Here is a 22,774-nt window from a genome sequence, read left to right as displayed (position 1 = left end):
CGATAAGTCACTTCCCGGCGCCGCAGGCGCTTCAAATTTGGCAGGATCTTGCCTTGGGGCGACAGAGCACGGGGGCCGGTTGGCCGAAAAGTCTACGATGAGGGGGTCAAAACTGACCTCGACTGACCGGTACCTTATATGAGCTATAAATCGAAAAAAAATGTCCACGGAGGAACCTCTTCATAACTCTTGAGGTCGTAGACCGCTCGACCGACCCTCGGGCGAATTAATTAAGCATTCAAATTCTCAATGTTTTCGAAAGCCTAAGCGAAGCTGGGCAGCATGCCTAGTTAATAATATAAGTCAAGCAGATTTTAAAATGTAAAATCTTATATTGATATAAAACGTTCTACCCCCCCCCCCCCCCCCCCCCCCCCACTGTGGTTGCAACATCACTTTTAGTTTTGTTGTTATCAGATGTACAAATTATACATTTGACAATAATTGTGACAAGCATACTTTCATATTTTGTAATCCTATTGATGAGTGGCCATCCCGATCTAGGTTTAAGAAGATGGCATATATAATGTTCCATTTACTCATCACCTGTAAAAAAAAGTATTAGGAAATTATAAATAAATCTTTAGCATGCTAAAACCGAATTTAAGAGTATTTAAAATTCAATTTAGTTTAAGTAAAGAGGATTGATTAATTTTAAAAGTAAACAGTACTCACATCATCTTTTACTTTTTTAATAAGATATCCCAGTCTTCCAACTTTAAACTGGTCTGTTTGTCTATCTGATATCAAAGTTTTTTTTGTTTCTTTTATTTTTTCAGGGGGCTTCAAAGTCTTTGGTTTATCTAAAATATTGAAGTACATCTACTAAAGATTTTATCAGTTTGAGTCCAAAATTATGTTGGGCAAACACTAATCTTATATTGGCCTATATTTTCTAACTTAAAAATATTATACCAAAACACAAAGCATCTATATAGTAATATTAAATAAAAATAAATGGATGTAGTAAATTTAAAATAAAAAACCTTTCATTGATTGCAAATATCCTGGAGAAAATGTTTTAATAAGAGTGTGATAACTCAATGTGCAGTCTGATGCAGTGTCCATACTGTTCCATAAAAGATCTAAGTCTTTAACTGTTAAAATTATGCCACACCTGAGAAGTGTTAAGCACAATGATTTCTCATAATTCAATGATATTTGTTTAACATAGTGTAAGAAAAAATATTTAGAAAAATGCTTTCCCATAAGTCAAACAACAATATTTTTTAATGCTGTTATCAGCATTAATATTACTACACATTTAAAACTAAGTTGCTTTTTCTACTTCTTCACCTTTTTCAACTGCCAGCGGTGACCTGGCCATTTGCAACACCTTTCCTTTGCTATTTTTTTCCATTTCTTTCCAACTCTTTCCAATTACATTCCTGTGGTTTTCAATTTCTCTATTTCACATGTTTTTGAGTCTCCCTTTTATCCTTGACTCTTGTGGATTCCATGATATGCAATGCCTGGTAATACTTGTTGCTGGTTTCCTCACCATATGACATATCCATCTTCACCTTCTTTACTGAATTCCTTGCTCTTCTGGAATTTGTCCTGTCCCATACTGTTGTGTTGGTACTATATTTAACCAGTTTATATAAAACTAGCCGTCGGTACACGTTACACATGAATTATAGGCCTATATATTTTAATGTTATACTTGTTAGAGAAAATTATTTTATAAAATAGTTATTGGCTAAAGCGCAATGTGCTTTACTACACGTTGAACTATATTAGTGACAAAGCAAAGAAATAACAAAATGCATTAACTTTTATATATTAGGATATTTGCCATAAGCAGCTATTTATAAAAAAAATAGAAGTCTGCCCAATTCTCCTTTTGTTGATCACTACCTTATTGTGCTATAGAATAAAACAGATTTTACGTTAGCGTTTTTAAAATTCGTAGTTTGGTATTATTAGCAATTTATTTAGAGCTCAAAATATTTTTAATCGATGCCTAAGCTCCTCCTGCCTCCTGTAATCTTGAAGAGCCCCACTACCAATCAACTATGACTCCTTTCTTCCAGCACTCTTTCCCTATCTCAACTGTGATTGTATTCTTTCAGTTTATTCTTAATATTTTGGACTTGTTTTCATAAATATATATATATATATATATATATATATATATATATATATATATATATATATATATATATATATATATATATATATATATATATATATATATATATATATATATATATATATATATATATATACATATACATATACACACATATATACATATAAAATTGAGGCTAATTTAGAATTTTTGTTTGCATTTTTTCTGTCTTTGGGATAATAGTGCTATGTTGTCTGCAAGTCCAAATCTACCCGCTGTTCACTTAATTCCACTTTTTCCATTTTCTTTGATATTTTTCATGATACAGTCTACATCTATGCTATTTAGTATGGGTGGATTAATATTTATCAATAAAGACCTAGAAATAATTGGCTCTTCTGTTTTGCTCTGCTATTTACTAAATTTAGTATCGTTGGATACAAAACTTTGTATTACAAAGTACACACATTGACTTCACTGGCTTTTCTGTTTTGCTACATTAGACTACATCTACACTATTTAGTATTGGACTTATTTGACTATTTTTGCTACATCTCTGCTATTTATATCAAATTATTATGACATTATTGCAAGCTTTTAAAACAAAAATACTTACAGCTTAATAATTGCCCCAAACTGCCATTTTGTCATATATCCACACCTTTTCCTGTCCATGTTTTGAAAGTTCTTAAATTAAAACAAACCAATATATAGTATTATGTGTGCTTATCTTTGAGTGCTACAACCTAAACGTTCTCTGATTTGATATTTTTTTTTAAAAGAGATATCGAAATATTTCACAGGTTTTCTGTTTTTTTAAGAAGAAGTCAACTAGCAGTAAACAATCAGTGCTAAAAAAATTCAAAAGTATCCATTTCCAGTTTGTTCAGAATAGTCAGAGTAGTTAAAAATCCTTAACCCTATTTTAAGGCTAGGTTTGAATATTGCTATGTTGAGCAACTTGTTAATTCAAATTAAATTTAGACCAAATTACTTTTTTGTTAAGCGACCACATTGATAATGCTAAAATACAAAGACACAAAACACACTCCACAGCACTATTACATAAAATTATTAATTGTGCCCCATGAACATAAAATGTTTTTTTCACTGCATGAAGTTAACTTTTTTCAGATGATTTCCTCAGCTGATCAAACATAATCAAGTATTGTAGGCTTATATAGGGGGAAATAAACAAAACTCCTGGATTTTAAGGAAGCAGAGGTACTTGGATTAACATCATAGTTAAAAGAAGCAGCTACAACTTTATTTCCAAGAAAAATATCACCACTACATGGTGGAAGTCTGCTACATGGTATATTCGACTACTCTAACTAAATTTGTAAGAAAATAAACCTAATAAAGATTACCTACCTTGTCAAAAACATGAAACCTGCTTGTAAAGAGGTTAATTAATTTGTTCCTGATCTGTCAAAAAAAGTATTTAGAATGATTAACAATGTATAGAAAGAAATTTTTTAAAAAGTACTTATCAAGCCTAAGCAACCTAGATAATATTTTTTTCAACTTTAGTGCAGAACGGTTTGACTACACATGTTACAAAACAAATACAAAAGAATAGTAAGCAAACAATTGTGGGAAAAAGATCAACTTCTCAAAATATAATACACCATGCTTGGATGTCATCCTAAGGGTGTTATGGGGATATAACCCTAATTTAAAAGTACTTGTTCAATGATCTAAGCATTTTAAATTGATCCCTAAATTATTAAAAGTACTACAAAACAGAAGATATATCATGCTCAGACTACCATAAACATTTAGAAGAGCTTTTTTCTATCAGAAAGATTACAAAAATTCATTCGCAAATGGTTTATTTATAGTGCCATTTCTATAACAAACTTGTTACGCAAAATATCATGTACATTAACTATAAAGTATACATGATTTCTTTGAGATTTTTTTTGGTTTTAGAAATAAAATTCAATTGTCATTTTTCAACATTGCATTCAACAAGGCATCATTCACCTGACATGAGCAGTAAGTTACAAGATGACAAATTCAAAATGATTAATTTCCCCACAGCTGTGCTGTATGAAAATCTTGAGTGTATTTTAATCACTCCGTGCAGTGGTGAGGTAGAACACTGCGGGTGCAGTTTGACCATTGATTCATGACACCCAATGAGCTGACCTAAGGTCAGAGCCCCCCCCCCCCCCCCCCCCGAAGAAAGTCTATGGCCCCCTCGAACAAAATGGAATTTAAATAGAAAACATATACTTTTACCAGTATCCGCCCCCCCTCCTGGAAAATGTTGACCACCCCCCAAAAATATCAAGTGCCCCCCCCCCCCCCCCCCCCGGAGAAAAAAGTCTGGAAGAAACACTGTCCGCCAATCCAAGAATTCATCTTGTAATTCATCGGGAATGCTGGCCACATCAAGGAAAGCAGAGGATAGGTTAAGTGTCAATGCCGTTTCTTCTTTTTTCAGCTCAGGGAAATACCGCTGCAGTTCATGTTCAAGAGACTCAAGCAAGATGCCCAGAATTCTCTTTCAAATTTTTATTTATCTCACAGATTTATCTACCACACTACACTACAAAACATGGCAATATTTCCAAGATTTATTTTTCTTCGCCAATTTGAAAAAAAATGCCCAGAGATTATCATGAAAAGATATAATATTCGTTCACTTTCCCCTAAGCTTCAGGTTAAGCTGATGTTGATGTTAAAATATACCTGCTAGGGATGATACTCTCTCCAACCACTCTTTTTCGTTAAAGTATATCATAAGGTCTTGTTTACCTTGCACTTTTCATCTTTCAAAAACACGATTCACAACATTTCCTTTTTATAGCCAGCTTACTGTAGTGATCCTTATTCATGACTTTGCATAGTTCTTGAAACAGACGGGAGTTTAGGGCTCCAGATTTAGTGAATTTTAAGACGTTTATTAGCAATGGATTCGAAAGAGTCTTGCTGGCGAGGGCGTACTGGTGAATCATGCAGTGGATTCCCCTTTGTTCGGGAGCTAAATCTTTTACTTTTTTCTAAAGCCTGATTTTGACCAAAACATACGCACGATCCCTACAAACCCCACAGCCGTTTTCCCATTTTAATCATCAAGTTTCAAACATCGTATTTATTTTCTCCATGAATCCTCACAAAATACAATTTCTTTGCTATCATCTGACTGAATATATTTCACAAAGACAAGCAACTGCTAACACAAACTCGCGTCTGTTGATTCATCAACTTGAAAAGCAAACAATGCTGAAAGCTTGATCACATTCAAAAAATTTTCTTTAACTTCCACTGACATGTCTGCCACTGATATACTATTATTAGACAGAAATATTGTTGCATCTTTACTGCACTGGAACTCCCAAGAATTAATTTCACCATCTTCAACATGTGTGTGAGGTTCTTTTTGATTGGCAATTTTTAATATGACTTCATATAATGCTTGCACTATTACTGCCTTTTCCTGGTGAAAGCTTCCTGTTCGATCAAGTCTCTGACGTTTGCAACTAGCTTTATGCCTACTAAAGAACTCCATATCTTTTTGGTGTGTTCCGAATGACGCGTCTCAAAATGACGTTTTAGTTTTGCAGGTTTCATAGACTCATGACTGAGAACAACTTTGCACAGTAAGAATTGTTTCTTCTCTATACCATTTCCATTGATGTTAGTAAAACCGAATTTCAGATATTCTAAATATTTATGATTTTTTTTAATTGCTAAGGTTTAGTTTACAAATTGGCGACCCCCCCCCCCTACCCAGAAAGCCCTTCGCGACCCCAGTTTGGAAATCCATGATATAACGGATAAGCAGCTAGTTATACTACAGCCAAGGCATTGGGTGCTGAACCTGATTCTACTTGGTCATTGAATATAGTGGCTCAAAGTATCCCTAGTGTATAGCACTCATGGGAACGACCAGGGTGCTCCAGCGGATGCCCCTAACGCAGTTTGATCATAGATTCTGGTAGAACCCTTTACCTGCCTGTGCAGGATAGCCAATCGGCAGACCTCAGGTGCTATGATAGCTTCTGAGGAACTGAGGGTGCCAATCTCACAAGTGCCAAAGCGTCACACTCCCGATATTTAAACTTTTTTTTAACTGCAGAATCTTTTCCTAGAGTGTACTCAACAACATTCCAACATTTCATGGCAATCAGATTCATTGCACAGTAGTAACACTTAAAGATAAACAAACTTTCAATTTTATCTATATTCCTATATAGATATGTAACATTTATCATTGTTACCAACCAAGGGGGATAAAAAATTAAGTTATAATTTATTGGGTTGCAGCCCCTGTGGGACCGCAACTGTTGATGTTGTTTTTTCGTGTCCTTCGGTGAGCGAATTTTACCTGTGTTCCATGTCACATTGTTTCATGTCATGTGACATGGAATTATGGGTAGTTCGTGCCTGTGGCCGTGTCAGTCAGACCCAAGGCTGCTGTGGACACGGACAGTGCTGTTGCCTATGATAAGTAGATCATGTAGACCTAATGGACAGTGTTTTCTACATTTCTACTGGCTACATATCCAGTTGGCTTGGATGTTAATGTCAATAAATCCAGTAGTCGACAATAGCATCTTTCCATTGTGTGCTATATCTCAGGCTGTGTTTCTTCCAGACTTTTTTTTGGGGGGAGGGGGACGACTTGATATTTTGGGGGGGGGGGGCGGGCGGACACTAGTAAAAGTGTAAGTTTACTATATAAATTCTATCTCGTTCGAAGAGATGTCTTTCGCTTAGAATCCTGGAAAAATTGGATAGGCCTACATTTTAATAACAGTAAGGTAAAAAAGAAAAATTAATTAAAATCTTTATAATTTTATCAGGGGAGGTAATTTTAAAAGAAATTCAACTCACGCTAATAAAAAATGTGAATGCGAATTCTGCGGACGTGCAAGAGGACATTATTGTTAGAATATTATAATTAACATGGATTGATAAAATGCACCGTGGTAGGTAAACAGATAATTTTTATATTGCCTTTTATTTATTTTATGGATAAGTTGGGGTATTATAGTTGTTTACTAAGTTGAATCAGACGGTTCCGCCGGCGCCCTGGTCGGGTGCGATTTAGCGCCCCGGGCTAGACTGTGAGCACTATGTGTTTATGTTTGCATTTAAGTTGTGTTTATGTTATGCGTTTGCATTTTCACATGTTTTTTTTTTTGTGTTTGCAATGTTTTTGTGTTTGTTTTTTCTTTAGTGTTTGCATGCAGCATTTGTGTTTTTGTTTGTTTGTGTTTGCATTGTGTTTGTGTTGTGTTTTCTTTTGCGTTTGTGTTATCTTTTGTGTTTGTGTTTTGTTTTCATTGTGTTTGTGTTGTTTTTGTGTTTAGTTTTGTTCTGTTCCCAAGTTGGTACATTTAAAAAAGATTTACTGTGGCGGAGGGACGGAGTGGTCTAGCGGTAGAGAGCTGGACTGCTAACCCGTAAGTCTCGAGTTCGAATCCGGGTCCAAGTCAGTAGACCGTCCCTGAGTCCACCCAACTCTGATGGGTACCTAACTCACGTTAGGGAAAGTAAAGGCGGCTGGGCATAGTGCTGACCACACTATCTCTTCATATGCCGAGGTCACAGAAACAAGTGAACTCTACTTCACTTGCCCCATAGACCGTCAGGTTTGAAAGGGAAACTTTACTTTTACTTACTGTGGCGGAGCATGGGTATGCAGCTAGTCTCTTATAACCAGAAGGAAGTCTAAAAAATTAGCAATAACACTGTGTATTAATATATGTATAGTTGTGTGTGGGTAGAAAAAAGTGTATGGGACAGCCATTCCAATAACGGACCACTTGGCCATAAATTGGTTAATAACTAGTAGAAACATTTTTGTTGTCCAAGTCTTTTCTTTTCTAAATTAAGACCTTATTTTTTATGCATACTGTAAAAAAAAAAAAAAATTAGTTACAGTTATATCTAAATACAGTGGCTTCCAATCATAAATATAACTCGTGTTTAAAATATAAATTATTTTACCTCAGAGAGCCTAAGATTTTGAGAAGAATCTAACTTTGGAGATATTGTCAACTGAGCGGCCTTTTCTTGTAATCTTCTTACAGATGAACAGGGAGTTGTTTTTACTAGATTATATTTTTGACATACAAATTCTCCCTTTTTACATCTATTCCAAAAGCCTGGCCTGTATTTTGGAGTAAAAATTAGTAAGTGAGAATTTAAATTGATTAAATATTATTACCTGATGTTGCTGTGATGTCAGGAGAATCAAAATTCAAGGACAGTCATCATGAAAAACATACAATTTTCAAATCTAGCCCTACACAACAAACTGAAGCAATTTTTTATGAGGCCCCTTTTAAGCGAAAACCAGAGTACGGCAAGTCTGCGTGCTTTTGCCAATGATCTTTTTGATAGCCATTTACTGGATTTTGAGAAGAACAACCTCAGACCAAAAAGCTGGTATACATTCTCCTTTCACAACGACAACAGCATGCCCTATCCCAACAAATCAAACTCTGTGAAGAAGCACGTTAGACAGGCTTAATGATCAACTGGAAAAAGACACAGAAGTGAAGAGAATTTACAATAAACAGGAGCTCTCACTTAAGATACAAGAAATGACTATTTCAGAGGTGGATCACTTCACAATTAACGGGAGGTGTAGTAATCTAGGATTTAGGAGCAGATGAGGAAATCACAATTATCAGTTCATTCAACACCCTCAGTACAATCCCTGGATGTCAAGAGCACAGTTTAACAGCAATGTGAAATCTGGTTCTGAGAAGAGGAGAGAAACAAACTAATAACAACAAACTACAGACTCTCATTAATTAAGCAACATCATCAGACAGATTGGAATCCCTAAAGAAAGAGGAAAGTAGGTAGGCCAAAATAAACTAGGAAAAGATCAGTTGTCAGTGAAACAGAAGCAGCCAGAATGAAGTGGGCCCAACTTGGAGGAATCACCCAAAAACAATGGAAAGGTGTGGATGCCTACATATGTTCTACAAGAATGATGATGAGGATGATAGATTAGCATATTTGCAATATATATATATATATATATATATATATATATATATATATATATATATATATATATATATATATATATATATATATATATATATATATATATATATATATATATATATATATATATATATATCATTCTTAAAGTAATAATTCAGTAATAAATTAATTCATTTATTTTAGAAATGTAAAAAAAAACATTTAAAGTATAATAAAATTTAAAAGACACATCTGTATGGAAGAAACTTTACTGTAGCAGATACTAAACTATGGGCTATTAAAAGATATTGTGAATTACCTAATTACTGACAGTGAAAATGTGCCAATTAATTTTTAGGATTTGCTATGGTTTATCTAAGTACTTCTAAAAAAATCATTATTGTTCACAAGTTTTTAGGTTTAAAGTAGGCCTTTTGTTTAAAAAAAAATGTTTCTTTATATATTGGCCAAAAGCAGAGATCAGAAAATCTGGAATAAGTATAGATCGAGAATTTAGAAATGTGTACTTATTTAGAAAAGATTTAGAAAATATGAGACATCCAATAATGCTAAATACAATAAGATGATGTATATTGAATTGTGTTGTAGACAGTGTGTAAGATTGGGGGAAAAAATGATTACTGTTTAATTAATGAGGTCATAAAATTGGTATTTTAAACACACATTTTTTCCCATTAAGTTTTTATTTCTTTATTCAAAAATGGATAAAGAATCCAAAAGTGCAAGAAACCCAGTATGATGAAAAAACAAGATTTTTTGTGAGCATTTCCCTTCAAATTAAAAAATCTTATCACATAGATAGTGCACAGATGATTAATTTTAACCATCAAAGAAGTTATAATTTATTGTTGTTGTGAGTGGCATTTTAGTGTAATGAATGGGTATGAATGTGTGTAGTGGAATGTGTTATATTAATAAAAGATGTTGAATGTGATAAGGCAAGTAAGGATGTGACAGATTATGATTTAGTTGTTGGGGGAAGGAGTTGAAATCAGTCTTGGTCTTGTCGCATTAAGGGTGGAAGTCTTTGTCCTGTGTTGTTGGTGTTTGGATGTCCTCAAATGTCATCGTCAATATAGTCATGTCCGTTGCGTATTGAAAAAATGTAATTAAAAGATGAAATTAAAAACCACCACCTTGTCTTGATATGTAATTGTATTGGATTGTGTCTACTGCATACATTAATCTTCAACCCTGTCCATATCTCGCATTCGTAACAATTGTTAATATTATGACATCTTTAATAATTTATTCATTTTTATTCCTATGATTCCTATTACTAAATAGGACACTTGACATATTTTCCAATTTGAGGATATGAAAAATTAATGTTTGTATTCATTAAATTATTGACTGTTTAGGGACAAGCCACCCAGAATTAATTTTTGTGTGTCTTTTTTTGTTTTTAACCCAACTATTTAAAAGGTTTGGGTATTTAATAAAATAATATGGTGTTTTGTTGATTAAAAACTATATATTTTTGGTTATTTTTTTTAAAAATAGAATACAAATGTTATATTTCATGTAAAGAATTTTCCACTAAGCCAACTTCCCTCTCCCTGAAGTATCCACAAAATTTAACTACTTTTTGAGTCTCTCTCCCAATCCGCCATAAATGGATGCCCCAAAAGTAGGGTGTCGCCCAAGATTTTAAACTTCTTTTTTGTTAAAGATGACTTAAACAATTAAAAACTACATTTATTTACCTTTAATTTGATAACAATTTTATTTATTAAATTTGATCAGTAGCCTAAAAAAATGATTTGTGAAAAAACACGTTCTTTTTTACGATGATATTACTGATTTTGAGTGATACGGTGGATTAGTTTTTACTTTCTCGTATACAAAGTATAACATAATTTTGCAATCTTGTCTGTATGTCTGTGTATGTATTATATGTGTATGTGTGTCTGTGAACACGATACCTTGAGTACCTTAACAGCTAGGTTGATGAAATTTCATCTATAAGTAAAAGTATTATATCAAATTTATAGTTCTGTATAAACTTTTCAGCGATTTCCGGTAACTGTAAGTGACACTTATTCTACTTTCAATTTTTCAAAAGACTATAACTTGAGTACTGTTTCAGATACGTAAGTAAAAGATCTAATGCTCTGCCTTATGTCAAAATTTGAATAATTTCCGTTGACCGGAAGTAGTAATTTACGCTATTTCCGATTTCTCAAAAAACGCAAGTGAATGTATAAAGTACTAATAATAGTCCGCACTATTATCCACAAATTTTTTGGCGTTCACTTGGTGCGCAATTCTTTTTTCTACGAGATTCTATTCTATTTTAAAAAGTTTAAGTAATTAAAAATGGATAAAAAATCATGTCTATATCCAGAGTTGCCATCCCCCATATTAGTGTTATATAAGAATATTTGAGAAAGTTTAGGGGAGATCACTCCCAGTTAATTTAAGGAGTGTTGTGAGACGATTGATCATTCACTATATAGCAATTCACGTTTTGCTTACTTTTATTATGTTCTGCGATTAGACCAAAAAAATATACAAATGACAACTTTGCATCAAACACTAATTATTATTGTCCTTTGTTCAAACTAGACCGCAAAAATAATGGTTGTAAGAATATATTTCTAAAATGACCATGAAACAGTGTAAACAAAAAAAACGGAATCAGGGTATCATCCTTTTAAGCAGCCTTCATTACCAATACCATGACTATGGTAAAAACAAGTAGGTCAAGTGACAGGCTACCAAAAGGGCTGGGTGGGAGTTTGGTTCTAAGAAGGAGGATTCATTTGGGGTTCAAAAGCTTTATAAAGGTTGGGGTGGGGGTAGTGGAATATTGGATTGTGTTGTGCACTGCATGTGATGATGTGATAGACAGTTTACCAGCGAGATATTGTGTGGTCTAGTACATACCTAGTAGAAGTTTGTCTATATCTTAGCATTTCCATTACCTAACCCTAATAACTAAAAGCCATAACTATATTACAAAAGTATACTATAAATAACTTCAACTGGAATGTACTATTGGAACATAGAAATGACTCACTCTGTATTGAAAAAATCCAAGAAGGTTGCATAATTTATTTTAGAGGTACTGATATATTTATCATTCAGCTTTTGGAGGAGTGATTCAAACTGGTGATCAGTCATGCAGATATCTAGAACAGTGTTGACTGCACTGCGCAAATCATGTGCAGACACAGTGCCATCACCATTTTTATCTTTTTTTCTGTTTGAAAAAAAAAACAGTTTTTATTTTAAAGCATTCAAAGGTTCAAGAAGAAAATGTTAGATGTTATGTTTTAAACAAAGAGATTAATTTTCTGATTTTAGTGTGCTATTTAAAAAAAAAAAATACACAACCCTGAGTGACATCATTTACGGTTAACACTTACTATCACTAAATCAAACTGAAAAGAATATTCCTTATAAAATTATTCCTTATAATATTAAGTTAAAAAAATTAAAACTATACTTACTTCATAATACCTAGTAAATTAAGGTAGTCAGAATGAAAATAACTTTTTAATTCCTTTACAGTTTTTTCAAGTTTGACAACATCTCTAGTCTCAAGGCACTTGTAATTGCTAAAAGTAGTAATTAAGATTTAGTTCATTATGCATGATTAAAAATAATAAATATTGGTGTTATAAGTTGAGTTTGCTAGGTGCTAAAGAATGTTGGTGCAAAATATAAAATGAATGCATGGAAGGATTCGACACAGATTAAGAAAGTGAAGTTTTTTGTAGAAACTGGTTGCTGTGAGTTAGTCTTTGTCTTGATCATCTTGGTGGAAGGAAATGTAACATAGGTGGCGCAATTGGGAGGCTGAGTTCATCGAAGGATTGTAAGAAAGCTATTGCCTTGTCTAGGTGTCTGATAAATCTGATATCAACCTCTGGAAGATAGAAACCTTGTGTATTTTCAAAAACCAAGTATGTAACTGTATGTGTGAATTGATTCAAAAGTTAATAATACACACATCTTGTCAGGTGATTGTAATTGTTGAAGTAGGACTCTCATTGTTACTCTCATAAGCTTAACAATTGGTAATTACTAGCTTTGCATTCTCACCCCATCACTCACTTCAAATGTGTATATTAATATTCTACAATAGGGACCCATATTATATATGTATATAATACATATATATATAATACATATATATATGTATAATTATTCTTTTTCACTTTGTTTTTAAACCGTTGTGTTGTGTTCGTGTCGTGTTCATGTTTATGTTGTGTTTGTGCTGTGGTTGGGTTTGCGTTTGGATTTATGGAATAACCTATTCTGGCAGCTACAAAATGAAAAACAAAGCAACCTGGCTAAAGCTAACAAAGAAAATCGAATCATGCCTTATCAAATACAAAAATTGCAACACAACAATCTTCACCAGATATATTGTACCTAAAATAACAAAACGAACAGGCACATTAGAGAATTATTCTTTAAAAACACAATTAGAAACATTAGCAACAAACTTTGATACAAAGCAAACTAAATGGTGGTATAGGGCTACATGATATGCAATACGAAAATCAATACTTTTAGGTTAAAACAGACAGAAGAAGAATAGAACCACACAATACTATATAGGGGTTTAAAAAATGTAAAATCACAACACCACATTACGGAGGGAATGATATAGGGAACTTCTACAGAAAAATACTACAAATATCTAAACGAAACAGCAACATCATTAGAGAAAATTCTAAAAAAAATATATGACATACTAGTCAAGAAACAAGCAACACCATAGGATTAAAAAGTTGGATAAATCAGCATTACTAGCATGTTAGAAAAAACATTTGATATTTTATCTTCAAGTTGAAAGGTGATTAAAATTAATAATAGAGAAAGTTGATTATTCTAGAGGTAGAGGTATAGTTTGAAGACAGTAGACACCTATGTATTGGTAGTTGAAATAATGTGATTTGGATATAGAATTGTATTTTTTGTCTTGTTTGTACCTCTTACCAGGAGTAATATTTTTATTTATATTTTCACAACTCGCCAAGTGCCCTTGTTTATTTAGTTGCAATAAATAAAAGACAAGGACAAAAGAGTCCAGTTATTACTGCAAAAGCAATGATTTTAATATGATTTTTAAACTGTAGTGTCCCTGCCAATGAAACATTTTATCGCAGTCATGTCAAAAAAGTAATGCTTTTGTCCAGTTGTCACTTTATGTAGTCTACTTTGTTTACTCTAAAACCCTAAGCCATTTTTTTTTTTAATATTATATTTAGCTGCATTTATAAGAATTATTTTTTCTAAACTTTATAATACTTAAAAAATAGGGTAATAACTATAAAACTAATTTTGGAAAAATAAAAAATAATGAATAGTTGATCAAACCTGCCAGGGCTTTTGTGTATGTCCTCACTAATAAAAATTGATTCTTTTCGTTCTTGGAATTTTTTGAGAAATTGTTTGTAGTTAATAAATCCTGCAAGTCAGAAAACAGTAATATTTGTATAAAAAAAACTGGGCAGGTATATATTAATATTTTATGCATTGAATTATTAAAAAAGAGTTGAAGCAATTTGGAAGAGCTTAATCTAGAAAATATATATTAAAAATTCATCATTATTATTTGTTCACTTTTATAAAATCTTCCCTGATATTTAAAGACTATATAATCCAAATAAAGATAATATTTTTTTGAAACCTTGAGTGTAACTGATTTCAGAAAGTGCCAAGAATGAGTCAAGATCAATAGCATCAATATTAAATCCAAATTCATTCAAGATCCTCCTGAAGTCTACTCTGGCAACATAACCATCGTTCATCAGGTCAAAGATTTTAAATGCTGACATTAGATTGCGATATGTTTCTTCAAACTGTGAAAAAAAATTTTTTTTATAGTTCAACTAATTTTTTACACAAATCTGTAACTGTTTAACATTAGTAAAAATTTTACTAAAGTGAAAAGAAGCAAAATCATGTGTTACATTACTGGTGTAAAAATCTGAAACAAAAGAATTAACAATACACCAAGAATGAAAATGCATTTTTAAATAATAAAGATTGTGTCATGTCTAATTTTTGTTGAAAATCTAGCTAGAGTAGTCACATGGAAGTGCAAGGGTGACACCAAAACAAAAAATTATTACAATTTGAGCAAATTAGTTTATGCACAGTGCAGTATGATTAATCTGTTATTATAGTTTTATATACTCCTATGTATCATGTTAGCAAATAGAAAAATTAACATGAAAGCTTATGTTTTGTTCTGATGGTTTATTAATTATCAAACACATAAAATAGCACTGAATAATTTGATGGGGGTGAGGAAAAAGAATAAAATGTAAAAACTGAAAATATCATCAAATGTAATTAAATGGTAATTAATATTCAATATTCTATCATGCACATTGTATAGTTGCTAATTTTACAGTGAAAATAAAGTTTAGTTATCCTCTTTATTAACCAACCCAACTTTATACAGATCAATACAATAATATTAAATTAAATTTTTTATTTATATAGAAGTAACACAACGCGGTATAAACACAAACTTAAATGCAAACATAAACACAAACAACAATGCAAACAATAAAGCTAAAAAAAAATGCAAGCACAAAAATAAACGCAAACTTAATTAAACACAAACATAAATTCAAATGCAAACATAGATGCAAACACAAGTATAAATGCAAACAATAATGCAAAAAATTAAACTCAAACATAAACGCAAACCAAGAAATAAACGCAGACATAAAAGCAAACACAATATGAATAAAAACATAAACACAAACTTAAATGCAAACATTAACGCAAACACAAACATAAATACAAACAATATAGCAGGAAATAATGAAAATATTTTAACATGAACATTAACACAAACTTAAATGCAAACAATATACGCAAACATGGAGTGTTTTTTTATAAAGTGTCAGTATAGAAAAGTACATAAGTTTTGTCTTGAAAAAAGTTGATGTGTAAAAATTTATCTAAATTAATGTCTCATTGATGAATATCAAATAGTTTGCCAGTATTTATGTCCAGTGTTGCAAAGCTATTCCGTAGCAAACTTTCATTTATTGTGTTGGGTGAACTATTGCTTCAGAATCTGTCTCATATTGTGTTGTGTGAAGATGGAAGAAGCGTGCGTCATACATGCAGGAATCAGATCTTCTGACAAATGACAACAGTTTGACAAATAACTAACTCGAATGCGAGTTAATGCTCTTAAAAATCGTGTTTTCCTAACTGAATCCATTTACAAAAACCTTGAGTGTGATGTGATAATATGCTGTCCACATTGATGCAAAATGAAAAAAAATGACAGCTGGAGTGAGGGAATACAATTAATGCAACTTATGAAAAACAGGGCCTTTCACTGTCGGAGTCAAAGAACACCTTACAAAGTTTCCTTTGGTTGAAAAGCTAAAGTAGGTCTCACAATATCTCTGCTGTCCCCAAGATGTTTTACAAAGTGTACTGACAAAGAAAGAACTGGAAAATTAAATAGTTAGTGTACAAGTTATACAGCTGGAAGAAACAGATCACACTGAAGAAGAGACTGATGTTACAGTTGAAAAAACTGGCAATAAAACAATCCATGATGAAGGAAACCACAGTAATAAGGGAAGAGGTGGATGGTGAAGAATCCTCCTATTCAGCCACATGTGGTTCCCACATATGCAGAAAGTGTGGACAAAACATCCATGCAATGTGTGGACCTGCTAATCTTGATGGTAAGCCAATGGAATGTTATGTGGTCAATATTTGCTTCAACATTGAGAATGTACTAGAAAATAAGAGACAATTGAAAAGGAATCTCAAACAGGGTTCGTACTACTTTTTGAAAAAGAGATTCCAGACTTTTTTGGAAAAATTCCAGACTTTAGACAGATAATGTGTTAGCGAATCTAATATATAAAGCTCAGTTCTGTATGTAACGCATATGTTTGTCGTTGGTCTTGGATGGATTTAAGTGTTAGACAATTATTGTGCGCATTTGTCTAAATTTATGAGTTAAAAAATTACTATTGAAAATGTTGGGAAATAATTTTCATTTTTCAAATTATAGTAATAATTGCATGTTCATTAAACACAAGTTTTTAAAAAATATCATCTTTTACAAAAATTCTAATTATGTCTTTATTTAGTCCTATAGCACTTACTTCCCTTTGATAAATTAGGAAAACACAATTACTTCCCTTTATAAAACCATTGCATTAGTGGAAAATAATTTACTTTTTATTACTTTGTTTTGGTGTTGGGAAAAAAAAATAATTACATAATTAGCGGGGATTGATCAAGTGCAAATGTTGCAGGTATTTTATGGATAAGCTTGGAGTATTAAAATTGTTCATTAAATTGAAACAGGCGCGTTCGTTTAAGTGAGTGCAAAAGACTATGAATAAGTTGGGGTACTATAGTCGTTCATTAAGCTAAAACAGGTGATTCCGCCCCGGGCGTTTATGTTCGCGTTAGTGTTTTCTTTGTGTTTAGGTGGGTTTGTGTTAGTGGTTGTGTTTTGATTTGGTTCGTTTTTGTTCTTTCTTTTTTCGTTTTTGTTTGTGTTTTTTTGTTTGGGTTTGTATTTGTGTTTTTGGTTGGTTTTGCGTTTGGATTTGGTTTGATTTCGTTTGCTTTTTCGTTGTTTTTTTTTTTTTGTTGGTATTGGTGTTTGTGGTTGGGTTTGTTGTTAGGTTTTTGTTTTCGTTTGCTTTTTTGCTTGTTTTTTCTTTGTGTTTGTATTGGTGTTTGTGGTTGTGTTTGTTGTTAGGTTTTTGTTTTCTTTGTATTTGTAATTGTGTTAGCGTTATGTTTGCGTTTTGTTATTTTGGTTGGTTGTGGTTTGGGTGGGCAATGCCGGGTTTATGATGATTACTAAACACACAGGTAATGGTCTTTAACAGAAAGGTTTTTCACAGAAGCCAGAGCAGGGCCTGGCCGGGACGGCTAGTAATTTATAAAATGATGCACCATTTGTACTCTCATTATAATTACTTATACTAAACTATAGGCAATTGAGCTATATTTATACTGAACATTCTCTAGCCAAATTGACAGAAAATCACTTTTCTAAGTTTGCATACTCCACCCTACCTAAAATTTTAATAATTAAAATAATTGGTTAAAATGATGCAACTATTTTGTTTCCAACATTAGACTTATGTAACCTGTTCATGATCTAATTGCTTATGTTTTCAATTAAACTATCATTAAAATGGTATTGTATAATACTAATAGCGAGAGTAATTACTTTAAAGAATAATAATGTAATGTATTAATTTAGGTCTGCTCTTGTAAAAAAAATGTGGAGCAAAAAAAACAAAAAAACATCATTCAGTTTGTGATTATAGTATAACTTATAGCTGAGAAACAGGTCTGCGATAAAAAAATTGCCGACATCCTTTCTCCCCCCCTTCCTCATCCCACACAAGACACTGTGAATGGGTCACTGTGAGGTCATAGTAGTCTAGGCTTCAGTATGCCTGTTTAATACGTCATAACATGAACTGTGATGTGACTTATACCCCCCCTCTTTACCAAGCAGTACCAACTACATACTTGGGGTCACGGCGAGTTCAAACAAGTGACTGTAGTTACAAGGAGAGGCGGAGAAGGCTAGCTTTAATCGTCAGCATTTGCAAAGATTTAAACAACAGTTTAATGGAAGGTGGATTAAAATTAAAGGGGTCATCCATTTATGATGCACACAAGGAGGGGGGTTGGAAGATTTTGTGGACGCTTGTAGAATGGGGGGGGGGGGGTGTCCACAAGTTACACTTAACATCAAAGTGCTTACATTCTAAAACAAACATAAAACGTGTATCCAGCGTGTAGAAAGTAAAATTAAGATGACTGTACTTGTGTTTCAGAAACCATCACAGCGTGTAAACAAAACAGTATTTATATCTACCCTAACATTATTGCAAGAGCGTGTCGTCACACTTTCTAAAACCCTCCTCCCGACTTTCCGGAGAGTGACATCATTTATGGACGACTATTAAATAAAAATAGTACTTTAAAAAGAAAGACACAATGGGCAGCAATATTTGTTGACTATATCAAATGAGGTGTGCCCGCTGGGTTTGTTTTGAAGTTAGTTTAGGGTAAGTGCTATATTTGTGATAAACTGTTGGTATATGTTTTGTTTAGGTACAATATAAGATTTGTTTTCTATTGGATATAGTTTTAATTACATTTAAGACATGTGTTAAGAATAACAAAGGAGATTTAGTATTTAAGAATGGTGTTTTGGGGTATACTATTATTTTTAAGAACATTCTGTTCATGGAATAGGCACTGTTGTTCAGGCCTGTTATTAATCAGAAAAGTTTGCATTTTATGTCACATTTAGAAACTGAAATCAATTTAATAGATTCTAGGTTAATTGAATTGAGTAAAATCAATTGTCAATTTTGATGAACCTGTTAACTGGTTAGACCATTTTAAATTGATTTTACAATTGCTAATTTACTCAGTAAGACAAAAACAATAAAAGAATTAAAACATGGATCATCTTATGATTCACCTGTAAATTTGAGGTGTCACAGTCCTAAATAAAAAAGGAAAGATAAGATTGAATTAAGAACAAATTTAATTTTTATGTATCATTAAAAGTAGCAAATGATTTATTAATTTTATTGTGCAGTGATAATGAATTGTTTTCTGATTGACAAATGACAAACACATACTCTTCTATTCCTCAGTAGCTAGCTTTAAGGGAGAATAATTTGTTGGTATTAAGAATTATGCTTCCATAACATTCGTTTGGTAGTTAAATCATTTTAATATCATTTTGTCAAAGAACACAGAAAAAAAGTAGCTTCAACTTTTAAGTAATAGATAAGAAGTTATTTCTGGAAACTATTTCCTTATAAATTAAAAAATTATGTGTACGCTAGAAAGTTTCTATTGCTAATAAAAAAAATACTAAATAAACATTTAATGGTTACCTTGTAATGTAGCTTGTCGATGACATCATTTATTACTGGTGTTGATTTTTTTGCATTGACCATAGTTTTAATGTAGGATGATAATTTGGACTCATCAATCAGCTGACCTTCTGTCCATTTTGTTATTGTTTGTGTAGTCTTAGTTGTTGTAGTTTCAATCTGTTTTGTAGTTGTTGTCACTTCAGTAAGACAAGTTTGGTAGTTATCTGATTTAGGAAGTGGCCATTCATTTGGTTTATGAAAGAGCTCTGCCCTATTTCCTAAAATTTCAACAGAATCCACAGTTGCTATAGATCTTTTCATCTGGAATATTCAAATAAAAAATGCTTAATTATGATAGATTACTAGTACTATGTATAACATATTATTATTAAACCACTAAACCTTGAACTTTCTGTTGCAAAGTTTACAAATATCTCATTCCCACACTACTGGAATTAACTTCCTGAATCTTACAGATTGGTTTTCAGCCTTTGTCTTATTTTACCTCAAGACACTGTGTTCATAGTAAAACTATGTATATCCTGAACATAAATGTAATCTAAATTGTTTAGAAAAAGAAACGAACTAAACATGTTTAGTAGTTATTAAACCACTGCCAAAAACCAAACTCCCATAAAAACTGAATTTTTCTTAATGGTGATGCTGTTGATCTTATTTTCTAATACTACAAGTTATATACTTTACAAAAAGAAAAGGTATAAATCTGTGAATGACTTATTTTGAATTCAAATATTTTCTAGGAATTAATTTTCTCTATGGTTATGTGTAAGTTGCAAGATGTTACATGTTCTAGTAAAAAAGATTTGATATGTGTACGTGTTAGTGCTGTCGTGTGACATCATTATTAAAACTGTTTTTCGTTTATATGGTTGAGATGAGCGATTTTCATGTTAACAAGGTTGGGGCTTAATTAAAAAATAAACTGTTAGATTTGTAAAAGTAGTCGATCCATTTGATTTTTCTACATGCAGTGACAAAATGGTGCTAACCAAGTAGCTCTGTCAAATCCACCTCAACAAAAGGGCCAGCAACAAATGGGCACCTGACAAACTGGCTCCCAACATTTCAGCCCCCAACAAAGGGGCTCCTGACAGATAGGCTTCAAGCAAAATGGTTGCTGTCATAATGACTACCATCAAATAAGCTTCATCATTTAAGCTCCTGACAAAACAGCTCCCATCATTATGACTACCAGCAATAATTCTCCTAGCAAAAAGCTCCATTCAATAAGACCTTTGCCAGTAAGACCCTGCATCAAAATACTTCAGAGTTAGCTCAGCCAACACACTTAAATTATAAAACATCTGTCGCCATGCCTTATTTTTATATTATGTTATTTTATTTGGTATGTTTTTAATTAGCTATAACCCAAATATGATGTCCAAACAAATAGGCCAGTATTCTACAAAAGAAACAAGGAAAATACTGGGTCCAATATCCTTAACAGAAAATATATTCTCAATTGATGTAATAGATAATATACCAAAGAGTCCCTAAATCTAGTGCTACCAACATTTAAAACTCCTGTTTGTTAATACATAGCAGGGGCGGAACTACAGTGCCGCCAGACCCCGCAATGCGAGGGGGGGGGGGGGGGGCGCCAGGCCGTTTAGGGGCCCAAAGCCGACCATAAACAATTTTTTTTTTAATTTGAATTTTATTTTCGTGCATTTTTGCCTTTATATTTTGTTTGTATAAGAAAAATACTGTAGCTGTGGTACGATTATCTTTATTTTACAATCAATATACCACATTCTTCAGCAATAATTAAAATCCATTACACAAACTGCAGTATAAAATATAGTCAAAACTTCAAATTATAATAACATCTGTGACATGTTGTTCCCTTTTATAGCCAAATAGAGGACACGTAACTATTTGACCGATCCTCCAAAGTGTAATGTGGCGGATGGGGCAGGGGATGGAGACCAAATACGAGGCTCGAAAATTGTCGTCAAATTTACTTATATATTAAAAAAAGTTATTTGTTGCTGTATTTTTTTTAACCATTGCCATGAAAAGTTGGGTAGCTGCTGAGTACAGCCCCGCAAAAGTTTCTGACATAGGCCTAACATTTGTTTACATATTGGAGTGGGGACGCCCAACGGAAATATGTGATTTAGCGCCCCGAGATCTTGCATAAGCAGATGTGGTTACTACTTGAATCCACCGGTGGCAGTGTCATCCTGAGCACATCACATATGAGCAGGTGGGCCCCAAAAGACAAGCGTCTAAAAGTTCACACAACACAAGGGATAAGTCTAGCTACTAATACTACATTTGATGACTAAAACTAATCAAGTGTAGCACCAGTGTTTCTTCCAGACTTTTTTCGGAGGGGGGGGGGAGAGAGGCGAGCACTTGATATTTTAGGGGGGGGGGCGGACTAAGAGATGGCTGAAGGAAAACTGTTGCACCCATCACCCATGCAGTAATGTAACCAGTAGCTCCGAAGTGCCCCGTGACTCCCCTAACACCTGGGCCGTCGCCGGGGACTAACATCATGCCTTGGCATGTCTCGTTGGTAGTGTGGTCAAACACGCGCTTCAACAACTAAGATCCAAGAAATGAAACTGCCAACATTGTTCACATTTAAATAAACTTCTGGAAAACAGGGCACATGTCTATATATACACGATTGGTAACGTTTTGATGAAAACCTCATAAAAATCGGCGTCAGTTTGGTGTGTTGGAGAAGATTTAGAGAGTCTGTGCTTCTCACTTTGAAAACTGAATGGGGCCAGCTAACGTGTTGGAAAACCTGTTTTATTAGTGTACCTGGTACACTGTACCAGATCGCAAAAAAACTCGAGTAAAT

General features: G+C 32.9%; 1 protein-coding gene across 6 annotated transcripts in view; it reads right to left on the bottom strand.

Moving 5' to 3' along the window:
- Positions 1-459: 459 nt before the first annotated feature.
- Positions 460-22,774, bottom strand: part of LOC131931205 (EF-hand calcium-binding domain-containing protein 6) — a gene marked incomplete at its 3' end in the record, with an annotated part of 41,697 nt that continues 19,382 nt past the window's right edge. For 5 of the 6 annotated variants that reach the window (XM_059287916.1, XM_059287917.1, XM_059287914.1 and 2 more), the window contains 12 exon segments: positions 460-546; positions 676-803; positions 987-1,117; positions 2,691-2,761; positions 3,449-3,502; positions 8,042-8,204; positions 12,078-12,260; positions 12,511-12,618; positions 14,390-14,480; positions 14,703-14,874; positions 19,530-19,553; positions 19,954-20,256. In XM_059287916.1, coding sequence (XP_059143899.1) covers positions 460-546; positions 676-803; positions 987-1,117; positions 2,691-2,761; positions 3,449-3,502; positions 8,042-8,204; positions 12,078-12,260; positions 12,511-12,618; positions 14,390-14,480; positions 14,703-14,874; positions 19,530-19,553; positions 19,954-20,256 — 1,515 coding nt within the window. 6 annotated transcript variants of the gene reach the window in all.

This window comes from Physella acuta, unplaced genomic scaffold, assembly GCF_028476545.2.
Source record: "Physella acuta isolate Inbredline_101_S28 unplaced genomic scaffold, ASM2847654v3 ptg001915l, whole genome shotgun sequence".
Taxonomy (NCBI): Eukaryota; Metazoa; Mollusca; class Gastropoda; family Physidae; genus Physella; species Physella acuta.
The sequence above is the reverse complement of the archived record's forward strand: the minus strand, read 5'-3'. Positions and strand labels throughout refer to the sequence as shown.